Raw genomic sequence first — 18,369 nt, 5'->3', positions numbered from 1 at the left:
CCATATACCATTCATTTAGATCCATCAGTGTTTAAATTTTTCCATATTTATTTACTTTCCCTGTAGCATACTCATTAACTTTTTTAGCTGCACCATCTGAAGGGAAACTGTAGATATCGTGACCTTTCATCATGTTCCTCTGAAGAACAAGGACATGGTCTTAAATAACTGCATCACAGTGATAGGATTCAGGAAGTTTAACACGGATAGAATACTGTGTTCTGATATATAGTCCATATTGAAGTTTTGCCACTTGTCCCACTGCTGTTTCTTTGTAGCATTTTCTTTGCTCCAGGGCCATGTGCTGTACCTACTTGCCATGTCTCTTTAGTCTCCTTTAATCCAGAGATACTACTTTGTCTTTCAAAAAGTGCAGATCAGTTGTAGTAATGGAATTACTAACCCACAGCTGGGGTTTGTCTCATGCTTCCTCTGAATTAGAATCCCACTACACACTGTGGGGCAGGAATATTACATAAACTGAAGTTTTGCACATTATAGTCAGGCAGCACATGATGTCATTTTGTGCCATTTTTTGGTGGCATTAACCTTGACTACTTGGATAAAGTGGTCTTCTAGCTTTCTCCAGTGTACATGGGCATTTAATAAGCATCGAAATTGCTCACCATCTAATTTGGAAGGACCAGAGAGAGCATGAGACCAGTGATTAAACTGCGATTTCCAGATCAGCCAGGGAGGGTATTGCAGGCATAGGGCATGAGTGGTGGAGGAGGCAGTGCAAGGGGCAGGAGGAGTGAACGGGGTACCTGGCACCCCTTCCATCCAGAGTGCCTCTGCTTTGATGGCTTCTATGTTTTCTTTGGTAAAAGAGTTTCACTGCTGAAAGAAACAATAAGCAAAACTCTATTAACTAGTCCAACTTACTGGTATTTCTTATCAGATTTCGAGAGCCATGGGGACTTTCTTATGGAGCCTCAGCTAGCTCTTGGTAGTGCCCAAATAGAGTCTGGGATCGTGAGTCCGAGGCCATGGCTTTCCATTACTGCTTAACCTTTAGAGTCACGGACTCCTTTGAGAATCTGAGGAAACGTATTCAGTCCTTTTCACTTGGTGGGGGTTGGGAAACAAAACCACAATGATAATTTTGCATCCAATTTAAGAGAGTCCTCAGAAGTCCCTGAAGCTAATCTGTGGACCACTGCTTGCCATAGTAATACTTCTGTTTGAATTTTGTCAGCTTTACCATTTGCCTTTTGTGGGTGGTCTTTGAAAAAGTGTTGGTGGTTTAAAACAACGGGTGGCCTGTTCACGCTAAGCCGTTTCCCTTATCGGCTGATGGCAGTTTGCCGGTGGGTAAGGGAACACATTGCTTAGTCTCATCCTGCCTGCATGTTGAAGACAGTCTCTCTTGGCAGGCTGCAAGATGAACAACGTTAATGTGGTATATACGCCGTGGTCTAACCTGAAGAAAACAGCTGACATGGATGTGGGGCAGATAGGCTTTCACAGGCAGAAGGATGTAAGTGTTTTGTACCATTGAAGGAGGTGGAGCCCTGATACTGAATGGAGTATCCTATCTTTTCTGTCTGACACCATTGTTGTTGAGGGCTGAGCATGACGTATGTTTTCTAAAGGGAATTAAACTGGGTTGCTAAACCTCTGGAAAGCCTTACCCCTCTCTGGGAGAAAAAAACAAAAAGATGCAATATTTTTTCCCCTATCTCCTTTAAAGGTAAAAATTGTAACAGTGGAAAAGAAAGTAAATGAGATCCTGAACCGATTAGAAAAGACCAAAGTGGAGCGGTTCCCAGACCTAGCAGCAGAGAAAGAATGCAGAGATCGTGAAGAGAGGAATGAGAAAAAAGCCCAGATTCAGGAAATGAAAAAGAGAGAAAAAGAAGAAATGAAGAAGAAGAGGGAAATGGATGAACTTAGGTATGTTGGAGCTGTGGTATTGAGCTTGACTTCAAAGTTGATTCCCTGATGATTTTAATCATGTATCAGACCTGAAGAATGATGTATTGGTGGAAGGAGGGACATGTAACTAGCTCAGAACCTTAAACTGGTTTTTTTAAAAAAGGCATTTATATTAATGTGTTGGTTAAAAGAATTGCTTGTTTATGGGGGCAGGATATGAAAGTGTATAAAATAAAATAACTAATTTTATTCGTAGATAAACCTTCATAAGTTATCTTTAGTTTGGTTTGCTTTGTAAATTTCTTCTGGAAAGGAAAAGATGCCATGGGAGGTATTTACGATTGACTAGCTGTACTATTTAAATAAAGTTGTGTTGGCTCTAAAAACCAATGCTAGTAACTCTTAAAGCTGTTTTGTTTTGTTGTTGTTGTTGTTGTTTTTTTTTTTTAAGACAGAGTTTCACTCATGTTACCCAGGCTGGAGTGCAATGGTGCGATCTCGGCTCACCGCAACCTCCGCCTCCTGGGTTCAGGCAATTCTCCTGCCTCAGCCTCCAGAGTAGCTGGGATTACAGGCACACACCACCATGCCCAGCTAATTTTTTGTAGTTTTAGTAGAGACTGGGCTTCACCACGTTGACCAGGATGGTCTCGATCTCTTGACCTCGTGATCCACCCGCCTCGGCCTCCCAAAGTGCTGGGATTACAGGCTTGAGCCACTGCGCCCGGCCCTTGTTTTTGTTTTTTTGAGACAGAGTCTCGCTCTGTCACCCAGGCTGGAGTGTAATGGCACGATCTTGGCTCACTGCAACCTCCGCCTCCCGGTTCAAGCAATTCTCCTGCCTCAGCCTCCCAAGTAGCTGAGATCACAAGTGTTTGCCACCATGCCCGGCTAATTTTTTATATTTTTAGTAGAGACAGGGTTTCATTATGTTGGCCAGCCTGGTTTCAAACTCCTGATCTCAGGTGATCCACCCGCCCTGGCCTCCTAAAGTGCTGGGATTACAGATGTGAGCCACTGCGCCTGGCCTCAAAGCTATTTTTAAAACTTTCTACATTTTGAAAGTCTAAAGTAATGTAGCAAGGCCTGCTTTAAAGCACTACATTTTTTTTTTTTTTTGAGACGGAGTTTCCCTCTTGTTACCCAGGCTGGAGTGCAATGGCGCGATCTCGGCTCACCGCAACCTCTGCCTCCTGGGTTCAGGCAATTCTCCTGCCTCAGCCTCCTGAGTAGCTGGGATTACAGGCACGCGCCACCATGCCTAGCTATGTTTTGTATTTTTAGTAGAGACGGGGTTTCACCATGTCGACCAGGATGGTCTCGATCTCTTGACCTCGTGATCCACCCGCCTCGGCCTCCCAAAGTGCTGGGATTACAGGCTTGAGCCACCGCGCCCGGCAAAGCACTACATTTTTAAACAGCTAAATAGTTCAAATACAATTTGGCTCCTGAAATTCTAGTGAAGAAGGCCAGGAGAGCAATGATTATGTCAGTTTTCTATTTCCATTGAAACAAATTGCCACAAATTTAGTAGCTTAAAACAACACAGATTTGTTGTCTTCTACTTCTGAAGATTGTCCAGCAAGGTTCTCACTGGGCTAAAATCAAAGTGTCTGGAGGCACCAGGGGAGAATCTTTCCTTTCAGCTTTGAGAAGCACCCACATTTCTTGGCTCCTCCTCCAAAGCTCTCCATAGTCACAGCCCCCTCTCCGACCACTGCCTTCTCTGCTTCTAAGGAACAGTGTGACTAGATTTAGCTCATCCAGATAATTCACGATAATCTTTCCATCTTAAGGTCCTCAACTAATGACAACTGCAAAGTCTACTTTGCCATATAACATATTTATAGGTTCTAGAGACTGAATGTAGACGTTCTCCCATATAGTGTTGTACCCAAAGAGCCCCTAGTTGTTCTAATTAAAACAAATTAATCCTGCAAATTCTCATCACAGAACTCCTACATTTTTCCATGGTTTTTCATTTGCAGTACATATACCAAAAAGAAAAAAGGGTTACTGATAACAAATTGCCTTTGGAAATGGTGTAGAATCAGAAACAAGTTGCTTAGACATGTCCTACCCAGTTTTCTTGGAATGCCCTGGATTCTTAGAGAGATTGTTGGGTCAAAATGCAGGTGTAATGATTATGTACTGTTATTTATTATTCACATGTCTGTGTTTCTGGTTGGGTTCTGCTAAAACAGGCTTAGTAGCCTCATTTCAAATACAGTGTTCAAACGGAGAGCTTCAGAAATGTTACGCTGAGTTGTAATCTGCTAACATGAGGCCAACTAACATATAGTTTAAATATTTGATACTGCCTAGAATTGTGAGTCTGATTTGTGTTTGAAGTGAAAGAAACAGTATGAACTCCATCAGTGTGGTAAAATTTATGGCATTCCGGGTGATGCAAGATTTAGAGCAGTTAATTCTTTTTTGTTTTGAGTTTGGAGTGGGGGGAAATTGAAAACATGCCTTTTAGTGGCCTTTACAGATCTAACATAATTTTGTTTAAGAACACGATGGAACATCATAATAGGAATGTAAGATCACCTAATTTACTTATAACATTTAATAAGTAAGAATCGCTTACCCTTCTGAACATTTTCCAGCTGCCAAACACTGCACTGCAAAATACTTTACTTCATTCTCTCATTTAATTCCAGCAATAGCCGTGGCAGGTTTTTAATCTGTCTCTTATAGAAGAGGAAACTGAGCCTGAGAAGCAGTCAGAAACTTGCCACAAGCTCATGTAACTACTTAGTCTCAGTCTGATCTCAAACCTACACACATTGCTTACTCTATTCTCCTGCGCTTTATTCACTTTATTCAATTTTAAAGTAATTTTTATTCAATATAAATCAGTCAAGTAATTTATAGATGTCATAATTCCAATTAAACTGCACACTACTAAAATTTAGGACGTTAGTATGATTTTATGAGTTTCAAAAATTACAAGCCTTTAAACAAAATATGTCAACCAAAACACAGTTTTTGTATCTTCTGGGCATTTTTCTATAGTGTCATCAACATATAAAATATTCCTATTAACTGAAGGAAAAACTCAATCTTATTGAATAAGATTTTTGCTTCAAAAGTTTATCTAATCAGTCCTACTTTCTAAGTTGTCACTAGTCATATGTATTTTTTAATAATCTCCATGGATCTCAGAAAACCAAAAACAATTGCTATGTTTATTTCCATTAACCATATGCCACACAGACAACCTTCTATCACATGCTGCAGAGGACAGAAGATCATGGCACAGGGCTGCAGTGCTAGGAACAGGACTTGGTGACGTTGCAAAGATTTGCTTGGCACATCCAGAGCTGCTGTTTGCCTGCTGTGTTCTGCAGCTTTTGTGAAATTTCAACAATAGGCTCTAAGCTTCTGACTTGTTTTGTAATCAGTTTTTATACATTTTGCAGTGCTAGCATCACTTCCATTTCTGTCTTTGAATCTTCCACTCAAGATATAGAAATCTAGGCCGGGCGCGGTGGCTCAAGCCTGTAATCCCAGCACTTTGGGAGGCCGAGGCAGGTGGATCACAAGGTCAAGAGATCGAGACCATCCTGGTCAACATGGTGAAATCCCGTCTCTACTAAAAATACAAAAAATCAGCTGGGCATGGTGGCGCATGCCTGTAGTCCCAGCTACTCAGGAGGCTGAGGCAGGAGAATTGCCTGAACCCAGGAGGCGGAGGTTGCGGTGAGCCGAGATCGCCATTGCACTCCAGCCTGGGTAACATGAGTGAAACTCCGTCTCAAAAAAAAAAAAAAAAAAAAAAGATATAGAAATCTATGCCTATTACCTGACTTATTTTAATTTTGCATTTTTTATTTGGCTTTGTGTTACTGTACCAAATATTTATTACATCAAAATTAAGTCAACCCATGTAGAGTCGAAACCTGAAGAAATAAGCAATAGTCAGGGAAACATCATTAATATTGGATGGGTGAGTAACAGATGAGAGGTTGAGGCAGTCAAAACAAAGAGTAAGGACTATGGCTACCTGAGAGGGCTGTTTAAAAGTTGAGATGGGGCTGGGCAAAGTGTAATTCCAGCAGTTTGGGAGGCTGAGGCAGGAGGATTATGTGAGCCCAGGAGTTTGAGATCAGCCTGAGCAACAAAATTAGACTCTGTTTCTATAAAAAATAAATAATTAGCCAGGCATGGCGGTGCAAGCCTATAGCCCCGCCTACTCTAGAGGCTGAGGTGGGAGGATTGCTTGAGCCAGGCTGGCCCAGGCTGCAGTGAGCTCACTGCACGCCATCCTGAGTGACAGAGCTAGATCCTGTCTCAAAAAATAAAAAGTTATGACAGAGACTGGGAGATCAGAATTAGAACTCAAAGCTCAGGTAACTGAAATGAGAGAAGTACAAGACGCAGGTGAAATGGTAAGTCACAGCTAAATGCATCTTCAGTTTGAATATTGACATGAACTTGATTTTCAGGCAAAGATTACTTCAGCGTGGAGGATAATGTGGAAAGATTTTAGCTCGTAACTGACAAAGCAGGAATCCAAACTGAAGTCTAATTCTGAAGCCAGGAGTCTATAGCGTGCTTCCTTTGAGGCAAGGAATGAACAGACTGGCAAGGCCGGGGTTGAGGGCACACATATGCAAGTGAAAGAATGAAAAATTAGGAATATTGTAGAGTGACTTAAAAGGTTTCCTTCTGTCCAGGATTCATGTTGCAAGTGATAAAGAGCCTTTCTACGTTTTGTGGAAAATTGGGAAAAAGTAGACTTATAGGTCGAATGAAGTCACTTTGCTGATCTGATTGTTAAGGGAACCAGAATCGGTGTGTCTAGGTCAGTTAAGAGGAAATGGTGAGACCATTAACTAATCAAATGGATGACAGTCTCATGAAGAACTGACTTCTTTGTACCTTTTTTTGTTTATCTTATACACACTGCCACTGCCTTCTACTGTAATGAACGCTCTGTGTGCTGTGCCTCCTTGTCTTACCTCTGAGCTCCTGTCTGGGAAGTACTCATGGATCCTTGCCTCCCCTTAGAGGGGACAGAGTCCTTTGTCTATGCAGTGAATGACTAGTCGTACATCATGAATCTAGTGAGATTAGCTTCCCTGGTATTAGCTTTCCTTTTTTGTTTTCATTTTTAAAGTAATTTGTATTCAATATAAATCAAGTAACTTATAGATGTCATAATTCATATTAAACTGTATGTTACTAAAATGTAAGGCATTAGTGTGACTTTATGAGTTTCAGAAATTGCAAGTATCCAAACAAAACTTAAAAACCAAATCACAGTTTTTATATCTTCTGGGCTTTCTTCCATAGTGTCCTCAACATACAAAATATTCATATTAACTGAGGGGAAATAATTCTCAATCTCACTGAATAAAATTTTTGCTTCAAAAGTTTAATTAGTCCCACTTTCTAAGCTGTCACTAATCACTTGCATTTTTTAAAAATCTCTATGGATTAAGAAAACCAAAAACAACTGCTATGTCTGTTTCTGTTAAGCATATGCCAAACATATCCCAGGCTGGAGTGCTGGGGGGCCATCATAGCTCACTACAGCCTCCAATTCCTGGGCTCAAGCGATCCTCCCACCTCAGCCTCCCGAGTAGCTGGGCCTACAGGCTCACACTACCATGCTTGAATAATATCTTTATTTTTTGTAGAGATGGGGTCTTGCTATGTTGCCCAGGCTGGTCTCAAACTCCTGAGCTCAAGTGATCCTCCTGCCTCAGCCTCCCCAAGTGCTGAGATAAAGTCATGAGCTACAACACTTGGCCCCTGATATGGTAGTCTTGAAGCCAAGATCAAAACTCTGATAGCTAAAGAGTTGGAAGCAGTGCTCTAAGCAGAGGGAACTATGTATGCAAAGACTTTGTATGGGACCAGCAAGGCAAAATGCAGGGCTAAAGTCACAAGTGTCTGGAGCAGCAGGGGTGAGAGGGCACTTGGATCAAGGGGCCAGTCTATGTGGGCCCTTGCTGGCCATGTTTGCCCTCATCCTAAGAGCTCAGTGAAGCTATCAGAAGGTTTTAATCAAGGGTTAATGCAATGAAGCTCGTGTTTTGGGAAGGTCACTTTGCTGACCTCATAAGGGAACCAGAGTGCATGTGGTAGGTCAGTTAAGAGCATTCCACATCACAGATGATGGTAGCTTAGACTGTGGTGGTCACTTGGGGTGGAGAGAAGTGGATCCATGAGAGAATTTGAGGTAAAATGTTAGGGTCGGGTGATAGTTTGGATTGAGGTGAAGAGGGGGGCAAAGGGGGCTGGGCTAAGAATGACTTCGAGGGTTTCAGTTGGAAATGGAATGTACAGTGATGCCATTCTTTGAGCTGGGGAACACTGGAAAAGAACTAAACTGGTTTAGTAGGGAAAACCATGAGCTGGAGATGGCCCTAAGAGCCTGAAAATACCCTTGGGATCTCAAAAACATGTCAGGGAGTTAGTTGGACTAATGGAAATGGAGCGCAGAGGAACTAAAGAAAGGTGAATTTGTGGTTTTTTTTGCTTCTTTGATTGTTTTTTTTTTTCTTTGTGACTGAGTCTGGCTTTGTCGCCCAGGCTGGAGTGCAGTGGCATGATCTCGGTGCACTGCAACCTCCACTTCCCGGGTTCAAGCGATTCTCCTGCCTCAGCCTCCCAGGTAGCTGAGAGTACAGGCATGCACCACCAAGCCTGGCTAATTTTTGTATTTTTAGTAGAGACAAAATGTTGTCTCTACTCACCATGTTGGCCTGGCTGGCCTCAAACTCCTGACCTCAAGCGTTCCACCTGCCTCGGCCTCCCAAAATGCTGGGATTACAGGTGTGAGCCACTGCGCCCGGCACAAGAAAGGTAAATTTGTGCATCACTGTCACACAGATGGGAATTCTGACCCAGTGGTTCTTCAGCCTGGGAAGACAGATCTCTACAACTGGGCCTATGGATCCATTTAAATCTTCATAAGTGATTTTCAGATGCAGTGAGAATTGGCATTCTCTGCTCTAACCACTTGTGTTTCACAACATGTCTTTCTCCTCCTGCTCATGCAACCTGTTCATCTTGTCTGTTTTTTATTTTTTGTTTTTTTAATTCCTTGTAGACACCGCTTACTCTTAGAAGCGTCAGCTGGTCTCTCCGTCTGGGTGTCTCCCAACTCATTATCTTTGACTGTAGCATTTCTCCCTCCCACTGGTCTCCAGTTTTCAGTTTCTACAGTTCATATTTACTTGGGTGTCTCATGATGACTTCAAACGAAGCATGTCTCAAACCAGGCGCATCTTCTTTGCAACATTTTTTCATTTCTCCTATTTTTTTCAAATCACTGAAGCTACAAACGTTGATGTCATTGTTGTTTCTCCTCTGTTTTATTCCTTCTTACCATTACAGCTGTTAACTCCAGGGATTCATGCTCTCAGATTGGCGTATTGTAGTAAGCCCCGGCCTGATAAGAGTGTGAGCTTAGGAGTCAGACCTCCTTCAAAACCTGGCATCTCTTCTTATCTCTAAGACCTTGGACAATTTACTTAACCACCCTGACTCTGCTTCCTTATTTTGTACAATGGTCTTATAATGCTCCTTGACCTATTAGAGAGATTAGCAGTAATTTATGTAGAAAGCACTTTCTACAGTTCTTAGCAAATAAAGGACACCTAATAAATGGTAAATACTGTTATTGTGAATGGACCTTCTTGCCTTGACTGCCTCGCTCCTCTCTCTCTTTGCTACACATTACTCTATTCAAAACACTGGTATTATGTAGCCTCACTTTTCTTTGTCTCTTTGTATATTTTTTAATAGTACTTTTCACTGTAGTTATTGATGAATACGTCTTATTTCCCCTTCTAGTAAGTTCTGTGGGTCCAGGCTTTGTGTTAGTCATCATTTTCTGTTTTATTCTCATCTGATCCTTCACCCAGGCTTAGCACAGGGTCTTATGCATCATGGATATTTAATAAATACCCACTGACTCTTATTATGGCTTTACTCATTGTGTATTCTGGCTTCTTGCTGAACACACTGTGTTCAGTTGTGCATTTAGGACAACATATTTGGGCCCCACATCCAGCCTGATTTCCCACTACTTTACTTGGAGAACCTACCTGAGTTAGCTGGATCTTCAGCAAGTCATTATAGATACGATCTCTGTCTCTTTGCTCATCCCACTCTCTGGATCTGCAATGCCCCCTCATTCATCCTGCCCCCTTGACTGGCTTGGTCTGGTTCCGCCTTGTCTGTGAAGGGTACCCTGACAGTTCCTGCCCACACTGATGTGTTTGCTCCTTTGAATTCCTGTAGCATTTACAGTCTGAGCTGTATACCTCATCTGTGAATCATATCATATCTTGGTTGTAGGTTAATTTCCCCATCTGAAAAGTAGCAATAATGCCACCTGTCTTGCCAAGTTATTGTGGAGGTGGTCACATGAAACAAGCAGGAGAAAGCACTTTGTAAACTGTAAAGTGCTGTGCACATCTTTTTGATTGTTTATAAATATTTATCCTTTGAATGCTACAATCTCCTTGAGTGCAGAGATTATATCTGGTAGCTCTTGTGTTTCTTCTAAAGCCCATGAGCAGTGCTGAATACACCGGAAATGTTCATCAAATATTTGTTGGCTGGATCACCATAATTTAAATGTGTGTGTGTTTTTTTTCCCTTCTAGGAGCTATTCATCACTAATGAAAGTAGAAAATATGTCTTCAAATCAGGTATGTTCAAGGGGTGTGCATAAAAGTTTGCCTTGAAATAATTCACTAAGGGTTTTTTATCATTGCGTTACTGGCCATTATTGCTTTACATGTTGCAAGTAGGTGACCATGGTTGGTAACCAGGACACCACTCAGGCTGGTTTCTGTTAGGCATTGCGCCTCCTTCCCTGTGGATGTTCTCATGTTTGTTTAAGTAGGCCATCTCAGGGAAAGAGATCGTCAGAGCTTGTGTACTGTGTATTACAGGTCCATTGATTTTATATTTGTAGGACTTTATTCTTTATTTCCCCTTTTCTGATTGCAGGCATGCAAAAGTGCCTTTATTTATTAGTTTTCTATATCAGTGTGGCTGTAGAGTCCATAGTATAATTGAGAACAAAATTATCGCCTTCAATTAAAATAAAAGTACTTACCCTAAGATCTTACGTGACTAAGTGAAGCCTAAGTGACAAAACTGGTTGTTCTCATGTTCCTTAGGACCTGAGATATAAACAGATGGTGACCCGTAACACAGTACTGAAAGGATCTTCTTAACATCACAGCTATTATTTGATTGGAACTATGTCAGAGAATTACTGTCCTTGAGGACTGTTCTGCTTAAAATTTATTTTGAGGTGTCTAGAGATAGCACAATTTTGCTGCTATCGAACAGTCTGCAGAAAATGGAAGCTGGGCGGATATATTTGGGATTTTGCATGTTTCATAGTATAGTTTAAAAATATAGTCATCCCTTAGTATCTGTGGGGGACTGGTTCCAGGACTCGCTAAAGCTACCAAATCCTAGTATGCTAGAGTCCCTTGTGTAAAATGGAGTAATATTTGCATATAACCTATGCACATCCTTCCATATACTTCAAGTTCTCTATAGATTACTTATAATACCTACTTAGTGTAAATACTATGCAAATAGTTGTCATACTTTATTGTTTTTTAAAATTTATATTATTTTTATTGTATTTTTTAAATTATTTTTTTTCCTCTAAGTATTTTTGAGCTGAGGTTGGTTGAATTCACAGATAAGGAAACCAAGGACCAACTGTAATGGAATTTAAGATCCCTTATAAATAATCTAGTCAAACCCCAGATTTAGTGCATGAATTAGAATTAACAGGATTTTATGTCTTGTTTATATCTATATCACCTTCTAAAAATTTGTAAGAACAACATTCTTATTCCCATCTCTAAACTAAATTTATGAGGCTCCTTTATGAATCAGAGATGTTTCTTTATAATTTATTCCTGAAAAATTCCAGAATAACATTATTAAATGAAATAGAGCTTTGAATTTGAAGTTTAGAGACTTAACTGTTATCTGCTAATTGGAGAAGATTAAAAATCCCTTGGGCAAGGGAGCTTTGTCACAGCAGTTGGGTTAGATCCTAAAAAAAGTCATTTAACCTCTCTGAGGGAGTAAAATGGAGACCTATTACTTCACAGGGCTGTTTCAGGATTTAAGCGGAGACACATCTATGTGAAAGTCTTCCTTGACCTACTCTGTAAATAGTCATATTTTTATACCATATCCATATAGACTTTGTTGCTGTTTTTCCAGAGTATCAGTATGAAAAGATGAGATGTGTTTAATCCTTTCTGGAACCTAGTTTTAGATTTCTTGAAACTACTGGAACAATTTAACAGCTAAACAGAAGTCTCTAACATACCACAACTCAGGTGACATTGTGATTATTTTGCTTATTGAAGTTTTCCATATTTTAAAGTCTACTTTCCGCATATTATTTCATGACCTTAGTTGTTTCATTCTCGTCATTATGGATTTTTAAAGTTGTATATATTTAGAGTTGAGAAATAAACAAATACACACACATATATACATACATACATATGCAAACACCATCTGACCAGTGACAGATGTTAAAGGTCCCAAGACTAAGAAATTGAATTTGTAGCCCACAAGATTGCTAACCTTTCTACCCTTCCTCTCCCTCTGTTGCTTGCAACCTCTATTCCTGAGTTCCAAGTATGAATAAGGTTCAAGATTCCAAGGAAGTTTTGCACTGGGTGTTTTTATTCTCTCTTTCAGTTAAAATGTTTTTATAGTTTTTCTCCATACTTTAAAAGAATAGACTAATTGTCCTTATAAACATCTTCTGTTAAGAGATACAGATGTTTGTATTTTGTTTTTGTTTTCCATAAGTTATTGGGGTACAGGTGATATATGGCTACATGAGTAAGTTCTTTAGTGGTGATTTGTGAGATTTTGGTGCATCCATCACTGAGCAGTATACACTGAACCATATTTGTAGTCTTTTATTCCTCACCCCCTGCCTACTCTTTCCCCTGAGTCCCCAAAGTTCATTGTATCATTATGCCTTTGCATCCTCATATCTTAACTCCCACATATCAGTGAGACCATACGGTGTTTAATTTTCCATTCCTGAGTTACTTCACTTAGAATAATAGACTCCAATCTCATCCAGGTCACTGCAAATGCTGTTAACTCATTCCTTTTTATGGCTGCATGTTCCATCATATATATATACACCACAGTTTCTTTATCCACTCGTTGATTGATGGGCATTTGGGTTGATTCCATGATTTTGCTATTGTGAATCGTGCCACTATAAACATGCATGTGCAAGTATCTTTTTTGAATTATGACTTCTCCTCTGGGTAGAAACCCACTAGTGGGATTGCTGGATCAAATAGCAGTCCTACTGTTCGTTTTTTAAGGAATCTCCACACTGTTTTCCATAGTGGCTCTACTAATTTCCATTCCCACCAGCAGTGTAGAAGTATAAGGGATACAGATGTTTCATGATCCAATTTAGAATGTGACCAGTTGTTTTTTCAGTTAAAGGCAGGTGTTTATATAATACAGGGCTTAAATTTTAATTTAGTTTATATAGGTTCATCAAGAAGAAAAATTACTGTAATTCCAAAATATAACCCCAGACAAGTGGGAACTCTGCAAATCTAACCCACAGCCTATATAGGGAATGACATACTTTCATTGATAACAACCCAAACTTTCTTACTGAGTTGTTCATCTTCAGTGTTTGGGATCTGAAACTGCCACTTAAAGACACTAAATGACTCTTTCAAACATTGCTACTGCTTTTATTTCAGATTAAGACTCTAGGGCGATCGTCTTGGCCGCTGGATGTAACACAGTCATTAGTCTGCTCTTTGTGTACTTGTCGAAGGCATTTTTACTGTGGCTTCAGTTCATTGTGCTAATGGAAGAGACGCACAGAGAAAACCACTAAGTGAAGCTGGAGCTAAAACGAGACTTCACAGGAACCAATGTTTTCTACCAGTATCATATTTCTCTACCATCTTTAATAAGGGCTATTTAGTTAAGCTTTAGTCTGATCCCTTTGTCTAACAACGCTCGTGTCAAGCAATGGGAAAGAGGAAAAAGATAAAACAAATGCAGTATTCGGGTTGTGACACTGGCAAGCGAATCAGAATGCACACTCTTAGCGAATGTTGGCCAGAAAGGAGTCAGGGCTCTACCTTTGTGCGTGGCCTTCAGGACTTGCTCATAAGCCACACGATAAAATCACTCCCTTTGTGCTGTATACCATCATGCAGGATTTTTAAATTAAAAAATGTGGCAAACCAGCTAACTTGGCAAATTTGCCTATGTTTGACTTCCTAATGGCCTTTCCTATTAAAAAAGAAAAACAGATCAGAGCCATGTTGTGAAGCCACACATCTGTGACAATGTTGAGGCTTAACTTACTGGAACTTGGACCAGAAATATTTTGCATATTGGCAGAATTGTTGGCATGAGGCTATTGAGGCAGCGTTTGCTTGGTACATTTGTTGAAGGATCTGTCATGTTTTCTTATAGTCACATTTGTTTTGCATTATACTTGGTCAGGTGGGACTTACTTTATTATTTAGAAATCAGTAGTCATTTGTTGCTGTGTATTCAGGCCCTGTAATGACACCTCACAGATATAGCTGCTAATTCAGCTCTCTCAGGAAATTGACCATTTAAGATGGAGAAGTGATGAGTGAATGTAGTTATTTTACTTTCTGAACTCAGCGACTGAGATGAGAAGGCAGCTCGCTAATTAAGATAATTATAAATGTTAAATATTGAGTTATTTTCAGGACTTTGATGGTCTTGTTCTTTTGTTTCCTACAGGATGGCAATGATTCAGATGAATTCATGTAAAAGGAGGACCTTTGAAGAAGTGAATGTAGAGACAGTGGCAGACCTTTTGGTTTCATCTGTGTCCTGAAGCATAAAATACTACCAAAATTCCACCTTCATCCTTCCCAGAAATTATTGATTGTGGACTTTTAAAAAAATTTTACCTTTTTAGCTGACAGAAAAGGATCAGATATGCATAAATAGTTGAACTCGACAGCATATTACTTAAAGCGGAAATGTTTTTGCCAGGACATGTCTTGGTACCTTGTGAACGCTAACTGCTCTTATTCTTGAGATAGACTTTAAAATGAACCAACTCTGAGAATTACTTCTGTTGCTGTGGTCCATCCCTGAAAACAGATGTCTTGAAACACTTTTCCATATTCTTAAAATAATCTTCACTTCTGTTAAGAAGAACATGTTGGTGGGTAATTTTGCGAATGTCTCCCTGTCCCTGACTTCTTGATTAGGAAAAAGGGCGTCTGGGTTTTGAAAAAGAGATTTTCAGAAGATTGTTGGCTTCAGTATTCACGTTCCATCATGTCAGCTGGGACTGTTAGCTTAGTGACCCTCAGCTCAGCCTGTCCCGGCTTTTACGTCCTTGCTTCCTCTGAGCAGGGGCCTCCATCTTAGTCTCATCATATTTAAAGAAATTGATGCTGTTCATCCAGGTGGGGCCTGTGGCAGTTATTGCCTGAGCACCAAGTAAGCCAAGCCACCTATGCGACAGCTTCTGGGCACAGGAGTAATTTCTCTGCACTGGGGTAAAATAGGAAGCAGTGCTCTGTTGATCCTTTGGGAGATGTAGGTTACCTGATGTATGCCTTGGGATGCAGCATGAAGCGGAAATCCATATTGCAATTATGATTTTAGAAGGAACTAAGCATTTCACTAGCCAACCAAGTAATTATTTTCTTTACCCAGAAATCATAGTTGAGTTGTAACCCCAGAGTTCAATTTCTCATTGTAGAGTCAGCAACTTACTATGTAACATTACTTCTCACTTGAACCACTCACTATCTGTTGTGATTCTGATCGGAAGACATCTTTTGATTATAGTATGTAAGGCAACCTCTGTAGAATAAGACAAAACAAGGAGAAACAGAACAAAGCCTTTAGGACCAGAGGCATACACATGGACATTTTACTCACCCTACAGCAGCAAGAATGACCTGCAGCAGGTATTCTACCTGTAGGAGCACTTTGGAACTGTGGGCAAACCGAATGGCTAGTGTTCCCATTTGTTCCACGCTGGTGTATGGGGTTGAACTGGAAAATTCCCTGAGGCGTAATTCATTGGCCAAATTTTGAGGGGGTATAGAAGATGACTTTAGAGATGAGTGGTTTTGTGTTTGTGTTTAATGATATTCAGCTTGACGTTCTGCAATTTTAAAAGTTATAATAAACTATCTTTTTTTAATCTGGAAGGACAGTGATAAATGAATTCTTAGAATTTGCTATCAAAAGAGTAGCCGCCATCTATAAGCGGGTTTGAAGGAGATCTTGCTGTAAACCTCATTCATCACAGGCACAGTCTGACGGGTTCTGTTGGGGGTTCTCATTGTTCTCCTCCCCTGCTAAATGCCTCTTTCTTCCACATGCTGACTGGGTCAAAGGGATGCCCTTTCTCAGACATACTCTTGATTGACTGTGAATTTGTAGCTGTGCTCCTTCTGTGCTTCCAAGGAGTCCGGCTGCTACACAACTCCTCAGTACCCCACATGACAACACATGTAGATAGCGCTTTTGAAGAGGACATACATTTTTACTGCAGTATGAGAGGTCCAGGGGCTCATATTGTAAACATTTCCTAACTCTCAGCTTACGCTGGTTTAAAATGTTCAGGTCTCTCTGCTGAATTCTCTTGATGAATTCATAGCTCTCCAACCTCCTCTGTGCTGATTCCCACACCCCCAATCCCCAGCCTCTGTGTTTTATTTTTTTTTTCCCATCTCTGTTGGTCCCAGGACGTTTTCTTTGGAGGACATAATAGGTTCACTGCCCACAGGTCAAATTGTGGCATTGAACTCCTCTCATTTCTTGCTATTGGATTGTTTCCTAAACATTGGATAGGAGAATTAGATATTGTTGCTATTTTTATGGGCTGTGTCCTTGATCAAATCTCTGCTGTGGGTCTGAGTCACTTTGCTAACACCGTCTTCAGTTTCAACACTGATCGGCATGCAGGTGAGGGTCACGTTTAATTTACTTCACTAACTGCTGTATTATATTCTAATAGCTTTAGACTTCACATTTCTTATCCTCCTTTGTCTAGACTTGGGATCTTTGGGCAAGGGAGCTTTGTCACAGCAGTTGGGCTGGAACAAATGTTGAGAAGTTTATCAGAAGGCATTGAGATTAGCAGAATAGGTGATGGACATTAAGAACCCCTTTGGTGTCCACGTGTTTTGTTGTACTGTCTTTAACTCGTTCTTGAAGCATAGATTTCAGTGAGCCTTTCAGCTGTTCAGCCAGCAGTTTCCCCCTACTCAGGAAAGACGGTGTGAGCTGTATACCCAGCAGGATGAGACGGGGAGAGTTTTAGCTGCAGCTTCTAGTTTAAGAGCAAAGTCCTTCCTCACCATTGCATCTGTCTGAGTGGGGAAGCTCTTGTTTTCCAAGCTGGAACCGTTTATGGGGAAAACTGAGCAGGGTGGCAAAATGGAAAAGGAACAATTTTCTAGTTTTTCCTGACCCATCATATTGAGGCCTGCTTTGTCTTTCATCTGCAGTACAGCATGTGAATTACAAATTTCTGTATTCAAAATGATCATATTAGAGTGACTGCGTGACCTTTGATTTTAAAGCAGACTAAAACCGGATCAGACTACAATGAAAAATGTAAAATTAGAAACTTGAATTCCAAGCTAAATTTCAGCTTTGACTCACCTAACTCCAGTGAATAGGTGGCAGCTCAGAAACAAGGACAGCACCACTGCTGTGGGAACGAGCTCACATCCGGCTGGCACTTCGTGAGAGCTCTTTCCTGCCAGGCACGTGTGAATTCCGCGTGGGCAAGACTTGTATGTGCGCTCTGTCATTTCGAAAGGGAAATGATGCCAACCCCAGACGCAGCATGTTCTGAATGAATGATCTGTAAAATATAATAAAAGCTTATAGTTTGAGTAGAACTCTGTGTGTGTGTGAGATTTCACTTTTTACTTTTCTCCTGCAAGTCCCAGTCTACTGATGGGATGTGCCTGCTTATTTTAGGCAAGTGGGGCTCAGCTTACATCCCCATGTGATGATGCTGTTCACACAGTCACAGCAGGAACAAATCATAGTAAAGGGAAGGTCGCTTAAGAATTCCAGGGAGACGCTTGAAGAACCCAGAGCTGAAAGTCCACGATACTTGAACTGGGAGTTTACAACTTGACCCTCTGCTCTCCCAGAATTCCTGGGAGTCTGCCTGAAATTTTGGCCAAGGCGAGCCTGCAAATGTGGAGACTTCCTGATGGTTTCATGGATGAATGTACGGCTGCGGATTGTGTTGTGTTTTGACAGATTTTCATCTTTTTTAGGCTACAACTGCCACTAATGTGAGAATGCTGGCAGGGAGGTCTTAGGGTCAAGGGTGCCACACAAACATGTAAGTTTTTCTCCCAGCTATAAAAGCATATTTGAATTCTTAAATATTTATTAGAGCACAATTGGGTAACATGTTTAGTCAGGGCAATACCTGCATCC

The 18,369-nt window shown here is 40.7% G+C and overlaps 1 protein-coding gene across 3 annotated transcripts in view; it reads left to right on the top strand.

Annotated features, from left to right (window-relative positions):
* Nucleotides 1-17,813, top strand: part of CCDC25 (coiled-coil domain containing 25) — a 37,465-nt gene extending 19,652 nt beyond the window's left edge. For 2 of the 3 annotated variants that reach the window (XM_017540417.2, XM_017540416.2), the window contains 4 exons: nt 1,377-1,480; nt 1,694-1,896; nt 10,511-10,556; nt 14,674-17,813. In XM_017540417.2, the coding sequence (XP_017395906.1) occupies nt 1,377-1,480; nt 1,694-1,896; nt 10,511-10,556; nt 14,674-14,703 (383 nt within the window). In that variant the 3' untranslated portion in view covers nt 14,704-17,813. The remainder of the gene's footprint in view (nt 1-1,376; nt 1,481-1,693; nt 1,897-10,510; nt 10,557-14,673) is intronic. The other variant, XR_001828656.2, reaches the window with a different exon arrangement.
* The last annotated feature ends 556 nt before the right edge of the window (nt 17,814-18,369 follow it).

Source organism: Cebus imitator, unplaced genomic scaffold (genome assembly GCF_001604975.1).
Source record: "Cebus imitator isolate Cc_AM_T3 unplaced genomic scaffold, Cebus_imitator-1.0 Scaffold125, whole genome shotgun sequence".
NCBI lineage: Eukaryota > Metazoa > Chordata > Mammalia > Primates > Cebidae > Cebus > Cebus imitator.
Note: the sequence above shows the minus strand (reverse complement) of the source record. Positions and strands in the feature narration are given on the sequence as shown.